Raw genomic sequence first — 22,800 nt, forward strand, 5'->3', positions numbered from 1 at the left:
TTTAATTTAATTTAAGCTCTTCAACTAAATATTTTTGGAGTACCTACTAAGTGCCAAGGACTATGCTGGCCCTCGAGCTTCCTCTGGGACACGGGTATTGTAATGTCATATGACTGTAGATTCCACAATCCTCCCCACTTCTTACTGAGAGGAAACTCTCTACTAGAGAAGAGAGTCTGGCCCATGTTTCTACCTAGTTTCTTCTCCCCTTGGAGCCTCAGCCAGGTGCTATTTGCCCAGAGACGACGTATGTCCTCCAGGCTCTTACAAGCCACCAGTTCCGGGTTATTCCTGGGTTGTTTGGTACAGAAAGTCAAGGACCTCATGAGGCTGCTCGGCTCCCACACTAGAGCCACCAACAGGGCAGGGTGCCGGGAGGATAGTGTTACGGGCCAAATACATGTGCAGAGTCAGGGCCTGAGTGGGACTGGTGATTGTGGGGTGCCTAACAACTCAGAAGGTTTTAGAGTAAGAAATAAACCTTCACATTACCACTGGAATGAGTACACTCCTTTTGACCTGTAGGTTTCATCTGTACCTGATGCCTCTCTCCAAAGGATGGTGTGAAGTTTTGTTTTGTTTTGTTTATTTATCAGGGTGGAGTTCCTTTTCTAAAAGTAATTCAAGGGCATGTGTGGATGGATGGCTTGTAAAACATGCCAGCATTCCTGGGGGAAGGGGAGGTGGTGGTGGACATAAACAATAACCATTCAGGTGATCTCTCCTAGTAATGAATGAGTCAACAGAACAGCATTTATAGCTTACTACCATTTTTCTTCAAGAAATTAAACACCTATTTTCCAGAAAGTGCTGGTGACCACCCAACAATTAGGGGCAAAACCTGAGCACTGGGTTTCGGATTTCTCAGGACAAGATGACTCTTATCCTCCCCATCTACATCCACTATTGTTCTGATGCAAAAGGCTAGCAAACTCACTAAAATTGCGTTCATTCCGGCATGGAATTCAATTATCTGCATGGCTTTGTAAGTAAATCTATTTCACTGGTCGGAGCAGAGTGCAGAGGGGACTTCAAACCCACACATTTCTCATGATGACCAAGTGAAAACAATTTCCTCTCTGTTTATGGCAAGTGGGTCAATGAACAGCATCCAGTGTAAGCCATTTGAAGCTCTCACTTACTCTGTATACTTCCCCAGCTATTGACTTGTTAAATGATCAGCATTTACCAATCGCCCAGCAAATGACACCCTGCTCAAGAGATGAGGGTAGAGATAGAAAATGCTAGTTCATTTCTCTGCTGTGTGTTGCCACCTCACCTCATGTTTTGAGGAGACACCCTCTGTTCACCCTCTACTGCACCACAAGAGTAATGGGGGGAACAGGGCCAAAATTATGTGGTTCTCTGGTATGTTCTTCTGCAGTAAAAAAAAATCTCAACCTCTCAGGATAAGATGAGCCACTCTCCTCATTCATTGCAATTACAGTGGTTCTCAACCTTCCTAATGCCGCGACCCTTTAATACAGTTCCTCATGTTGTAGTGACCCCCAACCATAAAATTATTTTTGTTGCTACTTCATAACTGTAATTTTGCTACTGTTATGAATCATAATGTAAATATCTGATATGCAGGATGTATTTTCAGGGGTCGCAACCCACAGGTTGAGAACCGCTGCAATAGAATGATGTAGTAGTGATTCCCAAGTGCTAAGGCCCTCATGTGAAAAACTAAAAATACTACACATCACTGCTTACTCCAACAGCACAAGCACTAATGTGTGCACTGCTAGAATTACATTTAGTTTTTTCCACTTCTAATGACTGTAAACACATGTTCCAATGTACATGGATGACTTCTAAAATGGTGCTTTTATGGTCAAAGAAAAATACAATCTGCTACCAACAAGTTGTAATTATTTGATATGGTCCTTCTGAAATGAGAGCAACAACTCTTTTATGCAAGAAAATGATTTAGTATTTAAAGTACCCTCCCTCTTCCATAGGAAGAAAATAATGTCAGTCTTCATAAAAGATTCTGTCTTTAAAGCTTTCCCTGCTGTAGAATGGTATTCCTATAGGTTGATGCAAGCTCTGAATGTCCTTAATTATAGAGATGAAACATTTTGTAGATACAGTTCTAGCTTATACACTGTCTATGAAATTCAGTGCAACAAGTGTTATTTTGTGTCTGCTTTGCATAAGGCATCCTGCTAAACCCTCATTCATAAACATAGTACTCGGTTTTGCTATGAATACTATCTGAAAGGTAAAAGTTTTACCTAAGAGAAATTGTATATGTAATCAGGATGGAGAGGTGTCAGAATCGGGTGGACTGATACAAGGGAGATACCTATGAATGCCAAGATTTTGACAATAATGCACAACACAATGGGTGTTCCAGATAGAGAGGGAGGCTAGAAAGTGTGGCTGACAGACTTCCATGTTCGGCAAACTTAGAATGTGTGCAGAGGAAGGAGTGACTGAGAGTTAACTTGACTGAATACGTGGGTGGGGACTGCATTTGGAAAAGTTTTGAATATTAGGTTGGAGACTTAGAAATATTCAGTAGACAAGTGAATGATTTCATTATAACTGTGTTTTAGTAAAAATAATTTTTACTGTCTAGCAGAAAATAAATATGGAAAAACTGGAGTAGGGCAGTCAAATAAGGCAGAAGCCATTTGAGATTCCCAAGGCAGGTGTGTTTAACCCTAAGGAAGGATCGTAGGAAGTGTGCAGTGCAGTAAAGAGAGTGGAGAGCCTTTCAGAGGGAGGGAAGAGTTTCCCGAGTGTGTAAATCAGTATGGTCCAGGAGTGAGCCAAGAGGAGGGGCAGGAGGAAGGTCACACAGGCATATGGACCTGGGGATTCCTGCCCATCAATGCTTCCCTGGGTCCCTTTAGCAATGAGGAATGTAAGAACCTGAAGCCAGGAAAGGGGGGACAGAGAACACAATCAATGATATTTATGCAGAGTCACCACTCTAGCAACAGGATTGCACCTGATGTACGGAGACCTTCGCGATGTCCGCAGCAATTAACAAGGAGGAGTGTAGACTTTACAATCAGAAAGACCTCACTGCCACCCAATCACCCTATATAATAAAAGCCTAATATGCAAACTGTCCCCTCAACTAGGAGTTTGACCACTCACTATGATATGTGCTGACCACCAGGGGGCAGTGCGGAACATGGTGGGCGTCTGCGACATGGTGCTAGCAGCAGGGGGCAGTGGAGGCACTGCCAGCCCCAATGGACTCTGAGGAGAGTGGGACCATGGCGGGATGGTGGAGCAGGTGAGTGGGAGGCACCAGGCCAAGGCTGGTGCAAGCGGGCCCGATCACCCCACTGATCACCCTGACGATGGCAACCAGCGGCGGCAGTGGGTGTTGGAGCTGTCACCCAGCTCCCAGGTGCTAAGGGAGCTGGGCGGGGCCCGATGACTCAGGCAGAGGGAGGCGCACGGGGACCTGGGGGTCCAGGTACTGCCTCGGGCCCAGAGGTCAGCTGGGACCTGCCCTTCCACACCAGAAGCACGCGCTTCTATCACCAGCCATGCCTAGGGACTGTACCCATGCACAGATTTCGTGCACCGGGCATCTAGTATGTAAGGAAGTTACTTAACTTCTCTGAATCTTCTTTATACATTGCCTATGTGAATCAAACTACTGGGCTATAGAAATAGTGCAATATGCTAATTGCTATTGCAAAAATATAAATATAATTTATATTATAAATTTCTCTGTAAGTTTATACAGGTTTGGGTGCCTGTGTAGAGATAGAGAATGAAGAAAGGAGCAAGGAAATGTTTTCATTTTGTTCATCTAGGACAGTGATGGCGAACCTTTTGAGCTCGGCGTGTCAGCATTTTGAAAAACCCTAACTTAACTCTGGTGCCGTGTCACATATAGAAATTTTTTGATATTTGCAACCATAGTAAAACAAAGACTTATATTTTTGATATTTATTTTATATATTTAAATGCCATTTAACAAAGAAAAATCAACCAAAAAAATGAGTTCACGTGTCACCTCTGACACGCGTGTCATAGGTTCGCCATCACTGATCTAGGATGATGCATTTTCAGGGATCCTGATGGGAAAAAAATCAAACAGTGCCTATAAAATATGCTTAATAGAAACTGTGGCTTTGTTTAAGCAATAATGTCTTGGTCCCTAGCTAAGTTGTTTAACTAAGCTGTGACAAAGACATTCTATAGTAGTTAGAGCTTTGAAAGAGCTTATTTCACACTTGTAAGTAAGAGGTAGAACAAATAAGAAATCTGAACCTTACACTATGAGTATCTGATCATTAGTACAATTCTCCAAAACATACCATTTTATGGACTCAACATCCAAATTTTACCTCCACATCAGACAGTATGAATTTCCTGTCTATTATTCATCATGCTGTCTAGACAGTAAGCAAGATATTATACAATTCATTTGGTCATGTCACTAATGAAATCTGAAACATTCCTGCTGTTACCTCTAATTTTGTATAGAGCAAGGTGCCAAGTTAACCATTGAGTTAACTTGATCTTTATCATTCATTAACTCAAACAGTTTGTATTAGTTATAATGAAACAACTTAGCAAAAGATGAAGGTTACAAATCAGAACATCTTTTCCCTCCAGTCATATTTTGAAAAGAAGAGAAGTTTAATGAAAGATTGCATCTTTTTTTTTTCTAGAAGAAAAATAGATCTCTTCACCAAGCACTTATTAAATGATACCAAATGTGCTTGAATAAAAAAAGGTTAAACTAATTACTTTTCAAGTTAGAAGCCGAAGTCCAGAGTATAGCTCTCAACAGCCAAAGAAATGTAAATCACCTACTTTTGTCACACACACACATACATACACATATTAATCTCTAGCTTTTTAAGTATTACGCAGATATTTTGGAAAATCAAACAAAACAGCTAATTTGATTTATTGTATGAGAAAAGTTTAATGAGTAGTGATTACATGATATCACATAGAGGTAAAAGCCTTAGATATAAGAACTTCTCACTTTTCTTCTGATGGTGTGGAAGTATGGACACTTGTTATGGACTGATGTTTTTGTCCCCTCAAAATTATATTGAAATCCTAATCCCTAATGTCATGGTATTAGGCGGGGGGGGCGGGGGGGGTGAAGCTTTTGGGAAATGACTAGGCCATGAGCTTGGAGCCCTCATGATGGAATTAATGCCCTTTTGAAAGCGACCCCCGAGAGCTCTCCCAAGAGAACTGGAGAGAACACAGTGGAAATGGTCATCTATCAACAAAGAAGCAATCACTGACTAGACAATCAGTCTGCTAGTGCTTTGATCTTGGACTTCCTGGCTTCTAGAACTGTGAGAAATAAATGCGTGTTGTCTAAGCCATCCAGTCTGTGGTATTTTGTTATAGCAGACCTCATCTCAACACCTCCCCACCCCACCACACACATGCACATGGACCTGTCCTTTGACTCCTTCAGGTCTGTACAGCATATGTCATTATAATGGCACCTTGTACAGAGTAGCTGCTCAAGAAATATTCTTAAATAATTGCAGAAAATGGTAGCATGGAAGTCAGTATGTTATATTGTAAGATATTGGTATTTCCCATAAGACCAAGACCACGTCTCCCTAGTCTCCTTCCCCCAGCCTCCAGCATCTTCATAATAACGTGTGTTCAACAAATGCCTATTGACATAAAGCATCGTAAATGTTGACATGGTGGACTGTGAATAAATGGAAGAAGGTACAGTCACATAAAACTGAGTTCACATCTTGCCTTTGACATTCACTAGCTGTGCGATTTTGGATAAAATACTTAGCACTCTGATTTCGCTTTGGTCATTTGCAAGATGGGGATGGTATACTGTGATGTATGACGTCCCTTCTTCCAGCTAGATGCTCCCCTTTCCTGTAACAATAGCATACATCTCTGGCCATTCCCGTGTGACCCACGGTGCACCCCACGAGGGAAGCATGCTTTTCTGCCCATAGGCCTTGAGTTGGCCATGTGACCTGCTTAGGCAACTGGAAGTGGCATGTGTCCCATCTGAGCAAACGCACCAAGCACCTGGGAACCATGGCCTGCCTTGGCCACAGCAAAACTTCCCAACCACAGAAAGGCTCAGACCAAGGAAAGGCTCCCTTTCCGCCTGGACCCATAATGAAGAAAGCACTCAGAGAAGAGCCTCCATTAAGCCACAGCCTTTGCAGCTGCCATTTAATATGAGGAAGAAATGAACCTTCGGTCTTGTAAGTCACTGAGGTATGAGGCTGTTAGCTAGCCCACCATGAGTCAGCAGACCCAGATTCTGGAATGTTGGCAGAATTAAATTAACCAGATAATCAAAATATTCAGCAGAGAGGCCAGCGGTGATACGTTTTTCACAAATCCATGTTTCTTCCCCCTGTCATGTTCTTTGAAGACCCAAATCTAGCCCAGGAGTGGGCACAGGGAGGAGGTTTGAAAATGTTCAAATGAATGAATAAACAAATAAATTGGGCTTAATTTTAAACACCAAAGTACAGAAACATCCTTTTCCTCTAGTCATTTCCTGAATATAAATGACTGTGACAAAAATTTTATATCGTAATCTCAAAGTAGCTTTTTTCCAGGAATATTCATATGCAGCCTGAAAGAATTAAAGCATTTAGAAGCTCAGTTTTCAGGAAGCCAACACAACAACTTGGGAAATCATTAAATAAAAAACCTACACTGTGCACCTCCACATGCAAAAATACTGTACACTTATAAGCTACAAGTCTGACAACACATTGCTAAATCCCAACTAAGATTTCTTTTCTTTAACTTCATAAACCACAAGATTATAGTAAGGTGAGATTTGTGGTAATATTTTATTTTTTCCTTTCTGTATGCTTCTTAGAGAGGCAATAAAAAGAAATACTTGTCTTGATCTAAATGAATATATATTCAAATTATCCTTTTTACTACAGACTCACAACCTTAACTTAAAAACTTCAGAAAAACATAGGAGTAACTATAGAAATGAATATCTTTGTTTCTATCATAATTGGTTTCTCTTAACTATCTTATTTCTCAGGCATAAGATTTCATACAGGAAAGTATATCACGAAAGCATTATTGGAGTCTAGTTTTTTCAATATTTCTCTACACTTTATATAACATTACGTAAAAAGATAGCATGCATTTCAATTACACAGCTTGTGAATTATACATAAAGCTGGAGGATATACAATTATGTAATAATTGGCCTTAAATTTCTCAAGGAATCTATTCATCCTCCAAATGAAAAGGCCAATAGAAACTAAAATTTATCCCCAAAAAAGCATATTCGATGAAAGTAGGGGCTGGGCCAACAGAGAAATGACACAGTAATATTTATTTAAAATGCCATTTATTTATCAAACATTTATTAAATGCCTATTATTTGCCAATCCCTGGGCTGGCACTAGAGGTCAAAAGATGCCCTCAGAAGCATTGGTCCAACATATAGGGTGGGGCAAAATTGGGTTTACAGTTGTTCACATGGAAAAGAATAGAGCATCAGCCTGTGGACCAAAGGGTCCCAGGTTTGATTCTGATCTAGAACTCCTCACCAGGTTCTTAATCCCGCAGGGATCTTGTCATAGAGAGCAGCTGGTGTCAAACTCAGAACATTAGACTCAGGAGTTTGAGAAGAGAGATTCAGGAAAACTCTATTGTTGATATGAGGGTCATTGGATTAAACAATTGTTCCCACTGACAGAGTAGAGTCATGCCTTCCTCCCTACACTGTCAAGGATGAGCCAGCTCCGGCTACAGCGGCCCATCCTCCCACCAGCGGCTGCAATGTGATGATGAAAAGATGATGGCCCTGGGCTCTTGCCTTCCTCAGAGGCCCCTTCTTTCACAAGCACGCTCCAACCATATTTGTGTACGCGTCCCATCAAGGACTCAGTCAGGCACCCACCGAACGTCTGATTAGCTAGCACATGCCAGGCAGTGTCGGGGCACCAGGGGATCAGCACAGCCCCATCCTTCATGCCCCAAAGGGGTAGAAACACAGGAGGAAAGTCTCAATACCATATGTCCAGTTGCAGAACAGAAAATTGTAAAAAAATGTGACAAGAAGAGGTGGGATCCTAGAAGTAAGTCATCAGGAAAGTTTCCACAAAAGCAATCATGTCTAAAGCTTGAAGCATGGGTGGCAGCTCCCCACAAAATGGATGCAGGGAGACAAGCCCAACAACAGACAGGCTGTGGGAAGCTTCTCAGCCCCCTAAAGACAAGGCCTTGCCTTTTGAATGACGTCTACACAAGGGGGTGAAGGGGGGAGATCCTAGGAGTATTTGTGTTTCCCCAGAGCAGGCTGTTTTCAGGGTGATTTCTATTTTAACATATTCTTTGCAGGGGCAAGATATGTCATTCCACAATCCAAGTAGAGTATCAAGTAGAATCATGTACAATATTGTTAACAGTGATGTAATCTGAGGTACTGTGCTGATTATATAGATTTATTAGGAATAACTTCATTGTTTTTTAACCAGAAATGGATGAGAGATCAGTAAAAGATTGTTATTTTTAAGTGGGCAGCAATAAGATTTCCCAGAAGGCAGAAACTTTTATTTCTGGTCGCAGGTGACTACGCATAAGCCTATCTATGTCCTTGCGGACACATTTTGTCTCAGATGCAAAGTGTAGCTTTGGAAAGAGAAAACCACATTCAGGCCTTACGCAAAGCTTATGTGATAGATACTGCTGCAGCTTTCTGATATTCTACTTCCTGGCCCTTCCTGCAAGCATGTCAGGGCGTCACCTCTCCTTCCCTACAAATTAGCAAGGCAACTTGCTGTGGGCCAGGAATTAGCTGCCACTGCAGGGTGGAAACACTTAAGAATCAGCTTGCAATTCTCTCACCTCTCCTCTCACCCTCAGGCAAACTCAGAAGCATCATGTGGAGAGAGAAGTGTGAGAGATTGAAGCCAAACACTGACACACCATGTAGAGGCTGCTCTGCAGAGTTGTCCAGCCTCCTCATCAGATTTCGCACGAGTGAGAAAAAAAAGAGCACTGAAAATTGGGTCATTCCTTGCAAACACACTTGTTCAAACATACTGAGTATTGATGAATTTACAAAGCAACGCCCACCTGCATTGCCTTAACCAAGATTAATGAATATGATTTGGAAATATTTATACTTGTAAGCTTAGGAAATCTGCGCAGAAAGTGAAGCTTTCTAATTGAAATGAAAATAGGTTAGACACAGATATTTTTCTCTATAATAAAAATAAAATAACACCATACAACTGAGTCTTCTTTTGTTGTGTAGATATCAACATTGGAGCGCCAGGAGTGGGTGGGGATGTTAGAAGTGGAAACAACAAAGATATAGGAATTTAGATCCTTCCTCTGTAAATTCCTGATATACGCCACTGGGGACTAAGATGATTTTTTTTTAAGGTGAACATAACCTATTGTCATGAATTCAGCCATATAAATTGTGACAATGTGTATTTATTCAGAAGCAATGCATATAATCACAAAGTTTCCAGGAAGCGAAGGGCTAAACACCATCATCTCATGGCAAGCATTACTGCAAGGAGACGGGGAGGGCAGATCCCTAGTTCTTCCTTTCAGTTACAAAATGTACAACAGAGGACATCTTTGCTTTCTTATCCTTGCAGAAAGTGTTGAAGCTTTAGCTGACTCAGTCACTGCTAAAGTTTCCTTTAGATGTGACCACTTTAAAATAATCTGCTAGCAAACTTCAAAGGACATAGCGAGGAAAGGATCAATATCTCTTACAACGGCTCTAAAGAACCAGAGAGCTTCATTTAAGATATCATTGAAATTCCCTTTAAGATAAAGAAGAGGTTAAACTTGAGAAGAAAAACAGCAGAGCCATATTTGACAGCACTGCTTAATACAGTCTTTGCAACAATAATTGCACAATAACCCCACAGATCAGTATCTGCTCTGTATTTTAAGAGAGTTGATGCAACGCAGAGAATACTCTCTGCCCTTGAATGAGAAAACATGGGGCAACATGGAAAGTCACAGGATGACATTTTAACATAATATCTAAAAATCACGATGCTCACCAAACTGAGATGGCAGTTTAAAAACAAAGCATATCCCTTAATAGATTCCTTAGTAATATTTTCACTTCTACATCTATTTTAGGAAACATACACATTTTAGGGAGGCACTATAATATGGAGTTTATACTGTCTGGATTTATTTAAAATATTCATACTATGAGAACAGCCAATAAAACTTGAGATTTGGGACTGTCCTCAGAGATATAGGAATAGAACAAATGAAACAAACACAAAACAGAAGAGATCTATAATTCAAGAATTCAGCATGGTTCCGTGTAAAAATCTTAGTCATTGAAACTAGGCAGGGGGAAATAAGAACCTAAGCAATATCACAAGCGGGCGGTACTTAAGCATACAGGCCTGTCAGTCTAACCTGGAAAAAAAATCATTGTCTGGGGGGGTGGAGCCAATGTAAGCTGCCTCCCCTCCCCAGCCCCACCCTCCCCACCCCCAACAACACTAACAGTTTGGGAAGTTGATTGGTTATTTTGAAAAAGCTTCTGGTTCCTCCCAAGCCTGAGAGTACATAATTCCAGGCGAAAAAAGAAGCTCATTTCTCCCTTGATCAGTGATCTGCACTCTCACCCTCTGGACCATATCATATGCTCTCCAGCCCGGGAGCACCCACCATGTGGCTCTAGTGGCCACTGGGGCCCTTGGCAGATTGTGCAGGCTCTCAAGGACCATGAAGCAGAAACTCTGGGCTCTGGCCTTGGCCTTGTTGAAGACACGGTTGTACGTTTTCCATGGCAGCACAGACAGCCATAGGACCTTGGGAAGCCAGGAAGAAAACTCTTTTGATATTACATCAGAAATAAACCAGGCTGCCACACCACAATCTCCATGTGTGGGTGCTTGGAATTCTTTCTTTGCGATCAGCCCAATTTCCACTGACAACAGAAATGCTTAGGCATGATGTGATCTCAACCTTTCACGTAGAGCTAATATCTAATCATTTTAATAACTGGAAAGACATCAGTATAAATATAAATTTCTCTGCACAAAAACTATAGAACTAACAGATGAGGTGAGTAACCTATAAGAAAGTAGACTCTAATTCTTAATTCTCTAACTGTACAACTTACCTTTTATAATGGTTTGCAGTTTAAGAAGGGTTTTCAAAAAACTTGCTCCGTTTAATCTTCAAGTTCACTCTGTATTCAGGCAAAGATTTTATAAGGCAAAGCTCTACTTTACAAAGAAACCAAGTCTCAAGGAGCAAAATGATGACTTACTCAGTGGCACAAACTTACTCACTTACCGAAGCAGTGGTAGCAATGCCATTGAGTTATAATCCATAACGTACTTAGAATAAAATAGGCCATTAGTACGCTAAAAGTGGAGACATGCTAAACCCTGCCTACCTTTCAAAGCCAATCTGCCGAAATGTCTTTTCCCACGTTGAGCCTGCAAGAGAGGAAAGGAACATAAGTAGTGCACATCAAGTACTCTGATACCTTTGTCCTGTGGTTTTGTTTGTTTGTTGGTTTTGCACACTCTGCTAGGCATTTGTTTTAAATTTAAGTGGAGACTTTGTTTCCCCTAGGATGCATCACTGCTTTCTTCTAGTCCCCAAAGGGCCTTTTAGAGAACATTCTACATCCGGAGTGAATGGGACTAATCTGTACCTCACTTACCTGTGGTAAGGCAGTAGCCCACTAACTCATTCTCTAAACATCTGCATTTGGTTCAGAATAATATGAGCAAAACTCTCCTGACAAAAATAATTAAACAGTTTATTGTAACCCATACTCTCTAAAATTCAGCTTTTACTTTTGTGTAGCATATTGAAAGCTAGAGGACACTGTAGGGTAGCAACATTTTCCACCCCAGAATGTGTCTCTTTATCAAGAGGATTATTTTAGGCTAATTATTTGTAAGAAACAGAGATTATAGGAAGTTTTTCTTTTTACCTCCCCCTTAACTGACTAAAGTAGTTTAGATACAGGTGCCTATACCAGAAAAAGAGCTATACCAAAGAGAACATCAGGAAGAGTTCTCTGCATTTGTTTAACTGGCATTTTCTCTTCCCTGCCCCCTCCCATGAATGGCCTTCTACCCTGTGAACTCTCATGCCTATACCAGTTGCCTGACTATCTGGGAGCCGCATACTTTGGAATGCCCATTTTTATTAAATTAAATTGACTTTTCTCCTGTTAATTTATATTATGCTCATTAGACCAGCCAGGGAACCTAAAAGGGTAGAGTAAAATTTTTTCTTCCCCAAACAGTACTCTGAATTTCCAACTCATTATGCCCCATGCTTCTATCTCATTAGGGTTGAAACACAGGATTAACATTTAATGTTTTAAGCTAAATATTTTAACCAGGAATATCCTGAATGCAGAAATGCTATTTTAAGTGGCATGATTTGAAGAGTAGTATATGCAACTCCACAAAACACAGCTGGGTATAAAAAATGTTTTTATATAAAAATTAAAGGTTTGTGCTTAACCCATAGTTTTACATTTTCATGATGTCCAGCCAGTTGCAAAAATATTTTAATTTCAGTTACTATTTCAAGTAAACACCCATGTATCCCTAAATTTATATGTTGTGCTTTGTACTAGTTGCTTGATAATCACAGCAGATAATTACTGCCTTTCTGTACAATTTAGCTCTGTAAACAGGAAGTGGTAGATTCAGCACTGGTCTCCAGGGGCAGCTGAAAAGCTACCCTGCTTCTTTTCCTAAAGTCACAATGAACTAGGTGCTTATATGTCTTTCTTGAGAACCCTGCCTCACAGGCTTTATCATCAGGTGGCCACTCAGTGTATCCTACACATTAGGCAGACTTTCTGGAAAGATGGGAGATTATGCAGTAGTAGTTTCCTTTTGAGGACTCAACCAGTCCCAAGAGAGCACAAGCATGCTGCTTCCCCATACTCCTTGGCTATGATAGAGCATTTTAGATAATTATTCATAAATAATAAAGGACTAAGTATCAGATAGGAATTAGACACACACACACACACACACATACACACACACATACACACACACACATACACACACACACAAATTTAAAGCAGATGCGGGTTTACCTGCTTGGATCAAGTCACTCTTATCTAACTGAATTCCAATACACTTCGCTGAGCAGGAGTAAATGATATGGAATTTTAGTTAATCAACTCAAGATTTTCTGATGGCTCTGAGCCCGGGTGAGTGTACCCCATCTGAATGTTATCTAGCCTGTGAGTCACATGCAAAACAATTAAGAATCTCTATTTCAGGATTTCTTTGAAGACGATGACTCTAGTCCCCTAAGAGCCTAGCAATTAAGAGGCTGGCGAAGAATACATACCTGACTCAGAAACCACATTGTATTCCAGGGCAGCTGGCAACTGCCCGGCCCAAATTAAGAAGCAGGAGAGATTGAGTCTCCTGCCAAGCGAGAACCAGACATTCTGAGCACAGACCAAGTGGGAAGGCTCCAGGAGAAGGTGGGGTGCGGGTGGGTGGGGAGTGGGCTTAGATGCTACTTTTCTTGACGTTTCTTACTTTCAGTGAGAAACAAAGTACCTTTTAAATTTTTCTACATTTGCATATTCCTAGATTTTCTTCAGTTCATTCCTAAATTTTAAGCACAATTTTTAAGAAAACCTCTTTTTAATAGACTAGATTTATTATCAAAATAAAACAAAAGTAAATGACTTTGCTATATTGCACTATCAGACTTTTAGATCATGAAACTTTAATTAAGAAATAGGTTCTATCTTATTGCGGAGAAACGTGAACTTATTCATGCAGGCAGGACAAGTTTTAAGTGTTTGGTGCAAGACTTCCAGAAATCCTTAGAATAAACATTAAGGCACCCAACCAAGCATAATACAATGAAACAACTTCATTCTAGTCACTAGAAATCAATTTAATTGATAATTTGAGCATCCTATGTACCACAGGCATCCATCATTGCTTGCTATTGATAATCTGGTAAGCATCGCAATATGTTAGGTACCAAACTGAATATATTAAAATATGGTTTCTGCCCTCAAATGGCACATACCCTAGAGGGTTAAGTCTTTATGTCTTCTGTGCGCACTTAGTCATGATGAAAGGAGAAATGCACAATAAATGGTACATACATATTCAGATCCTTTGGCACCAAGAATATTTTTGGCAGCCCATTATTCAGTTGCTGGGGAATTCTTTTAAAGCCATTAGCCATGTTTTACATGGTAAGGTAATATTACTCTCCTTTGCCAGAGCAGTCCAACATGGAGAGAAAACAAAGGGAGGGAGCTGGCAGACTTTCTTGATTTAACACTTTTTAAATGAGATGTAGAATACGGAGAAGTCTGAAGCACATGACATTCTTCAGGAAAAATCAAACAACAGCAACAACGACAAAAAGGAAAATATAGAACATAGAGAGATGGATACGCTCCATAAGAGGGATTTTCCCTTTGCATCTTAGATGTAGTTAGAAATGACTGTGATTCTTCATTTTTTAAAATTGCCCTTCATAGCACAGCCATCCCCAAAACAGAACTAAAATCTTTGTGGTGGATCACAAAGACCAGAGGCTGGAAACAAACCATGGACTGAATGTCATGCAGTCTAGGAAGCAAGTTCCAGGATCTATCCCCTGTGTGTGCCAGGTGACAAACTACCCCTTTGCACTGACAGTCCCAGGACTCCCAGAGGAACTACCATGCCAAAGGGTAGGGCATTCCTTCCTCGAGGCATCAACATCTGCCCCTTCACAAAATGAGCAAAGCTCCATCTGTCCGTTCTCACGCTCTCCCTACCCGCGCCCTCCCTTCTGCATCCCATCTACCTATCAGCTTCTGTCAGCTCCATGCCCCCTCTTCCCATCACAGAAAGAAGCTATGGATGGAAACTTCCTTTCTTTGGGAGCTACTTTCCCCAGGCCCGGGAGCTTTTGCGGGAGCTCGGGGTCATATTACCTCTCCTTCACTGGCTACAGAGGCAGGGCAGGCTGGCCACTCCTCACAGCACCCTATCTCCCAGGCCACAAGGATCAGGAAGGGCACATGACAGGCTAGCTCAGGCCAGGATGGACCCTTTCCCAGCCGGATGACCTAACTCCCAGGAAGCTCTCTCTGCTGGCCTACCAGAGAGCCAGGATGATGAGCGCCCAGGGCTGAGGATATTCACATAGCGGCCCTGTTTCTGCCACACGGAGAAAGCTGTGTAAGAGGAACGAGGGGACCCCTGAGCAGAGGTGGCCCGGGGAGAGAGGAGGGGCTCCTGATGGCGTCCCTGTCTGGTCCAGGTGCCCCTGATGCCCTCGCCTTTCCTGTCACTCCAGTGATGAGACAGCAAAAATAATCTGCATGTTTAGTTTAGTCTCATGTCTAGCTTTAAGCCTGACATTTGTATCTCAAAGAGCACTAAATATGAACAATAAAAATAAGATTTTAACAATGCATTGAGCATCCATATTTTAGGTGGGAATATAAATATTTTAAATAAATGCTAGATGATTTTAACCATATTTTATATTAAGAGAGTGAACATTCTCCTCCAAATTGACCTGGCAATAAAAACAGCTTGCAGTTCATGCTAACTTCCTGTCTATTAGCTAATATAGTCCTTCCAAATGCTCCATAAAGTCAGGACTATTATCACGTGCCCTTTGCAGGGGGAAAACTCCGGGTAGAGGGTCAGGACGCCAGCGCCAAAGCTCTTGACTTCTTTACTCCTTGTTCTGTCATACGTTGGGGGCTGATAATATTGACCTTTCTTCCTGCTTCATTTTCCTTTTCTTATTCTCCTTCCTAACATTTGCCTCTTGCCCCAATCTGGCTACAATATGGAATTAAAAAAATTTTTTTTGAATTTCAAACAATTTTTATGTCTGATTATTAATTTTGGAATATGGGGGGTACCTATAGGAGAAGTTATCTGTCATCAAACGTCTTCTTCCACCATCTTCCTTTTATCTAGGACCTATGAGTCTCCTGTGTTAATTTTGTTTAACACTCAGCATGCCGAGCAGGAGCTCAACTGTACAAACACCCATAGGCCGAGGAAGGCCATGCACCAATATGTAACCTGCAGATGACCGGACAGGGCTGATTATGTTTCCTTGTTCTAATTTTTCTGTAGTAGTGGTTTAAAATTACAGGGCTTTGGCCCTGGCCCAGTGGCTCAGTTGGTTGGAGCACTGCTTACACCAGAAAGGTTGCGGGTTTGATCCCAGGTCGGGGCATGTACAGGAGGCAGCCGATCCTTGTTTCTCTTTCATATTGCTCGTTCTCTCTCTCTCTCTCTCTCTCTCTCTCTCTCTCTCTCTCTCTCTCCCCCCCCTCCTCTGTCTCTAAAATCAATAAATATATCCTTGGGTGAAAAATAAAATAAAATTACAAGGCTTTGCTACCAGGCATCTGTGTGCTAATAGCTCTGCCTCTGGTCATCTGTATTTCCTTGGACAAGTCACTCTTGTGTCTTTCTCTTTCTTTAATGTAACCTTAAGTGGTTTTCAACAAGTCCTTTTCCATTTATAATTTTATTTTTTTCATAAATGTTATTGAAAATGCAAAACTTCCTATCTTTATGTTATAAATTGCTTGCTCGCTTTATTATCATGTTTCCTTTATTGATTACTTTTATCAATAATTGTTTCAATCAACTTGTTGCTCAAATTCTATTACACAAAAAAGGTAACGATCTTTTCTCTGGGTTTGCAGTGGTAAAACTGGTCAGATGAGGCACAGATTTTCTTTTAATTGAACACTTTTACACCAAGTCTGTCTTAGACGTTGAGGGCCACTGGAACTTGGATCTGCACATCTGGGTGTTTTTTTTTTTTCTTCAAAATAATTAGAAGAAAGGGACTAATAATTCATGGAATTAGTAGGTTTTTGCCAGCAAATTCCTATAAAAAATGAAAGTATTTTCATATATTGTAGGGGCTGCCAAGCAGTTAAACATTCAACCTGGCACAGAAATTGGTGATGAAACACTCAAATATCAGGAATTATGCCACTTACAAGTTTTCTGGTGGAAGCTTTATTTACATTATTTTTAACTCTTAAAAGGAAAACATTTTCATATCCAATCAGAGTAAAGATTTTACCAGGCATTGAATGTTGAACATAATGTGAAATTTTTAAGAGAAAAAAATCAACCAATAGTGACATTTTACTTTGCAAATATTAAGATGCACTTCTGTTGAGTTGTAGTTGAAATCTTTTAAACTCCATAAATGGCTGCTCTAATGGATGATATGTGCCCAAGTAAAGAAAATTTCCCAGCTAATGAACAATTTCATCATTTTGGGTTAAATTGTGAGATCTGAACATTTTTCTGAGTCTTAATTCCCAGATGGGATTTGTCATTAATGGGTTAAAGGTAACTGCAAAAGAGAGCAGTAAGGAAAAAAATTCATTCTTCACCATCTCTTAATTAACAATGTACGTATTAAATTATATATATATATATATATATATATATATATATATATATATATATATTTTAAACATCATGTTCACCTCTACTTAATACTCTTGTTTTATAATGTCCATTGTCTTCTGCTCTGATCTTTAGGATCTGGATGACAATCCTTTGTGTATATGGCACATTAAATTGCATACTTTGGTTTTCAACCCCATTTATACTTTGTCAGTTCTTTTCATATGTCCTAATTTTTCATCATCTAAGGGTGATCACCTCATTTTTCCTTATTTGTAAAATAAAATAATCACTACAAAACATAAATATACTTACATTTTTAAAATATATTTTTATTGATTTCAGAGAGGATGGGAGAAAGAGAGAGCGATAGAAACATCAATGATGAATTTGCATCAGCATGGATGGAACTGGAGAGCATTATGCTAAGTGAAATAAGCCAGTCAATGAAAGAAAAATACCACATGACCTCACTCACTTATGGATAATAAAGGCCATTATAAACTGATGAACAAAAATAGATACAGAGGCAGAGCATCATCGAACAGACTGTCAAACTACAGCAGGAAGGCTGGGGAGGGTTGGCGGGCGGGAGAGGTGGGTAAGAGATCAACTGAAGGACTTCTATGCATGCATATAAGCATAACCAATGGACACAAGACACTGGGGGGTAGGGGAGGCTGGGAGAATGTCAAGGGGGCAAAAAAAGGAGACATATGTAATACTCTTTGTAATACTTTAAGCAATAAAACAAAATTTAAATAAAAAGAAAAGAAACATCAATGATGAGAGAGTATCACCGATCGGCTGCCTCCTACATGTCCCCCACTGGGGATCGAGCCTGCAACCTGGGCATGTGCTCCCTGACCAGAATCAAACCTGGGACCCGTCAGTCCACAGGCCGACATTCTTATCCACTAAGCCAAACCAGCCAGGGCTATATTTACATTTTTTAATTTTTTTTGCATAAATACCCTCCCAAACACACTAAAACTCTCACATTTCTACTTGCACATATAAAATAGTGGTCATCCTATTTTGAAACATACATTGATTACTTAATGATATATAATGTAATTCTTCCCATGTCAATAAATATAGGCATGTAATTATTGTAATGCCCATACAGTGCTCCATAATTTAACAAATCCAAGTCCATTGTAATTTATATATAAATTATATCTACAGTTTTGCTATTACGCATGCAATGTGTAGAACATTTTATCATTTAGCTTTTCGGTTTTTGATTTACATGTTTGTTGCCACAGTTAGGTGGGAACAAATATTATATTTGTTTCTTTAATCCTCATGAATTCTTTAATAACCAAATATCTCAACTCCAGATCTTGAATGAGCATAATGCATGTTTTATGATATCATCTCAGTTGATGATGGTCAGTCTGAAAAAATACTTACCACAATTCATTTTTTGTAGTGACTAGGACAAGCCTAGTCACAAATGTTAAGCAAGTCTATTTACAAACATACAATACCCTATGAATGAAGGATGCTACAACATTTAAGAGATTTTCTTTTGAAAAAAATACTTTTAAATTACTCTAAAATGAAATGTAAATTCTAAATATATTTTAAAAAATAAGTGATCATAAAATTTCTGGTTTAAGATTGGGTCTGATTGGCAATCTGGTGTGGGTTTTTTGATTTTGTTTGTTTTTGTTTTTTTTACCTACTTATCATTAAAATAGCTACAGACACACTGGAAGAGAGAAACCCAAACACACACACACACACACACACACACACACACACACACACACAATCAATCCATTTTCACAAATCTCAGGGGCACTTTCACAAGTAGATCAATTGAATTGTTCTATGCATATGTCGCCCATGGAAACCAAACAAACAAGCCAGCCTTAAAGAAATAAAAGTGTATTTCCCACTGCATTGCTCTAAGTCAAGAAACACAAGGTCCATACCAAACAGAGAGTGGACATCGTGCCTTTTCTGCATAGGATGTCCCTTTCTGAACAAACTTCGATAAGAGGGGATTCGTGGATTTTAGACCTTTGGGCGAAAGATGGTAAGGTGTGCCAGAAAGGTTTCAGTGGAAGCACAGAAACAACAGTGTGAAGGAGGAGTGAGCTGAGAACTGATAGAAGGGCAGGAATTGCAGACAGGGCGGCAGGCTTCTCTTTCTGAGATGGGAAGGGATGAGAAGAAAGGTGGGAGGTGAGAGTGGGAGCTAGTAGAAGAGGCCAGGCCAAAGGATGGCGTGGCTTCTTCAGGTTAAGACTATGGCAGTCTTAATAAACTAAAGAGAAGGAAGCTGGGGGTGAGCAGAGGTTGAAGGCACAGAGAGGAAGGATATTAAAATATTCCTTAGCGGCTAAGAGAGGAAAAGACTCTGAGGGGGCAGAGGGTCCTGCGAGTAGAGGAAACAGACAAGGGACAATGCTGGTGGCCCATATTTGCAGCAGAGGACGGGCAGTTTATGCTCTGCCTCAAACAGGGCTGGAAGTGAGGAACGGAAGCCATGTGTGCATGAAGAGTCATCCTGGGTGCCTGCCTATTCGGATAAACGCAGTCACTGTGCAATCCACGTATAGGATACTCTTTTGAACACCAAAGTTGTACAAATAAAGCCATCCGTCTTAGACTGTTTAGAAGATACATAAGGTTACAGCCATGTTCTTCATTGTGAAGAATAAATCTTTATTGTAAAAGTGTGGAATTCTCAGCTGCCTATCAACTGGCTCCATGATGTGCTCTGAAATCTACTTTAAACAACAAACCTCTAATATCTATTTGTTAATTTGTTTCCTGTCTCCCAAAAACGTGGACTATAGAAGACACTTCTGGTAACTATCATTTCAGTTGTTTGGAAGCCAGATGAATGGGAGTTTCCTGCACAATCTCATAAGGATTTATTACACGTGCCCCCAGAACTGCTTAAACTTGACGACAGACTTTTAAAATACCTATTTCTTGAATGCACCAGTTCTCTAGTTTACTTGAAGTCTTATGATTTAATCCTGCCCATTGTTATGTGAACTAGTTTGAGATACAAATTTAATGAGATGAAGATCTACAGGAAAATCGCTTATGTGGAAAATCACTGGAAAGTGCTAATGGTTAATGACAGTCTGCAACCACCTGGGTCGTGTTCAGCTTTGGGGAACAGGGGTGGGACACAATATTCTGACAATTCCTGCACAGCCCATCAGGAGAAAGGCATGAGACGAGGAGACCAGTTAGAGAATCCCCTGAATGTGGGCATCAAGGGCCTGGCTCTCTTGATTCATATGTTACGCTATCTCCATAAATTAATATTTAATTCATATGTATTTATTTTCTCTAATAAGTTTTTTACATTTTATTTTATAAATATAAAATTTACAAATATAGGATGTATAGCATTTTATATAACATTTTACATTTCAGTGTCCATGTTACATAGCTTTCATCCTTTCTTAAACGAGTTTGATATTTTGAGAAGATGAAACCAATGGTGTTAATTTCCCTCTACTTCAAGGTGTTCATTTTCTATCAAAATGAAAAATGAGGTGCCTGAAAATTCAGCAGGGCAGATCGCGATGACTCTGCTCTCACAGCAAAATAACTTTGGCCTGAAACTCTACTCCGCTACTTGTCCTGGTCTATTATGACATCGGGGCACTCAATCACTTTAGGTCTAAGAGTGAGTCAAGGCATCTTTAAAATAAGGATGGACAGTGGCTTCACACAAAAACAATGAAGACGTATTCAGAGCATCTGTGCAGTGTCTGGCACAAAGTAGCCAGTAGATAACTGGAAGCCACTCTCATACAAGGCTCTCAACAACCATTTTAAGTGAACAATGCTCCATGTAGGTGACACTGGGTAGTATGAGAACCTTAAATGTGCAGAACAACCACAACCCAATTTCCCCTCTCCATGCGTTGCCACACACTCACATACACAAATACACAACTTTGACAAAGGTGTGTATGAAAGTGTAGAGAAATAAGCTTTTGAGTCGTTTCTCTTTTAAATTTGCACATTGTTATACTTAGTCATATGTTCCAGTTAATCCATGTTGTAATATATACTTTTCCTTTTAGTATGTGTTTGCCAAAACTCTCCTAAAATTATTTTACAGGAAAGGTATAGAATGTGTATTTAGGTGAAACCCATAAATAACTTTATCCATTTAAACTTAAGCCCTTCATAAAGAGCTTACTAAGCTTATAAAAGTATTCAGAATGGTGTTTATGAGGTTGTCCCTTAAAAATGCACATGAGAACATGAATTGCATGTAAGGGATTCTGTCATTTTTGCAGAAGCCAAAATAATAGAATTCCTAAGCTTCCAACACACAGAAAAGGAGTGCTGAAGTGCAAAGCTGACCAGCAAGGTGTCTTCAAAACAACAGTACCATTGGCCCTTGAACAACACAGGAGGCAGGGGTGCAGATCTCTGAGCAATTGAACATCCGAAACCACATACACCTTTGACTCTCCCAAAACTTAAGTTGCCCTTTGACGTTAATGGGGAATTGGTTGCAAGACCCTCCGGGACGCTCACGTGCCCTATATAACATGGTGTAGGATGCATGCATTTGGCCCTTTGCACTCGCAGACTTCCAGCCGCAGATTGAAAAATCTACAGGGACTTGCTGTAGAAATCTGCATGTAAGTGGACCCGTGCAGCTCAAACCTGTGTTTTTCAGCAGGCAAATGTATTTTCTCCAGTAAAAATGCATTTTTTTTGAGAAAAGGGAGAAATTAGAGCTATTTCGGTGTTCTTATTTGCCAGTATTTTTAGAGCACTGGCGAGGACTCCGTGGAGGACGCTGCGCTTTGCAGGATGAGGATGGTTTTCACTTTCATGTTCCTTTGGGAATCTTACACAGCTGTACAGTCCTTCATATGGTTTGTGGCTTTCTTTACACTAACTGCAAACTTCCCACTGCCAGAAATATGTGCCAAATAGTGATGTTCACTTGTAAAAATTAAATAAAAAAAACCCTGGCGGACATTTTGATAGCTGGAAATTTTATGAAAAACTCATGAAGCATATTTAGTTTAAACTTGCAATAGCAGCTAAGTTCTTGTTTTCCCTGAACATGAATCAAATATAAAGTTTAGACAAAAAGACGGAAATATTTATTACATGGAGGGCCAGGTGACTTGATGTCTTTCGTTTTTAATACAATTAATAAAAGTATAAACTGTGATATATGATAAAACATTAATGTATGTAGAAAAATATCATCTAACCGTATGTCACACATTTAAAATTTTGGCATTTGGTTCCTATATTTCTTTTTCAAGTATAGCTGACATACAATGTTATATAAGTATTAGGTGTACAACATAGTTACTCAGCATTTATATATATTACGAGTGATCACTATGATAAATCTAGTAACCACCTGTCACGGTACAAAGCTGTAATGCTATTGATT

At 40.0% G+C, this 22,800-nt stretch overlaps 1 protein-coding gene across 1 annotated transcript in view; it reads right to left on the reverse strand.

The window, feature by feature from the left end:
• Nucleotides 1-22,800, reverse strand: part of PIEZO2 (piezo type mechanosensitive ion channel component 2) — a 336,118-nt gene that overhangs the window by 154,593 nt on the left and 158,725 nt on the right. The window contains exon 4 of the mRNA XM_081097137.1: nucleotides 11,372-11,414. Coding sequence (XP_080953263.1) covers nucleotides 11,372-11,414 — 43 coding nt within the window. The remainder of the gene's footprint in view (nucleotides 1-11,371; nucleotides 11,415-22,800) is intronic.

The sequence above is a fragment of the Myotis nattereri genome (genome assembly GCF_964212035.1).
Source record: "Myotis nattereri genome assembly, chromosome: 8".
Classification (NCBI taxonomy): Eukaryota; Metazoa; Chordata; class Mammalia; order Chiroptera; family Vespertilionidae; genus Myotis; species Myotis nattereri.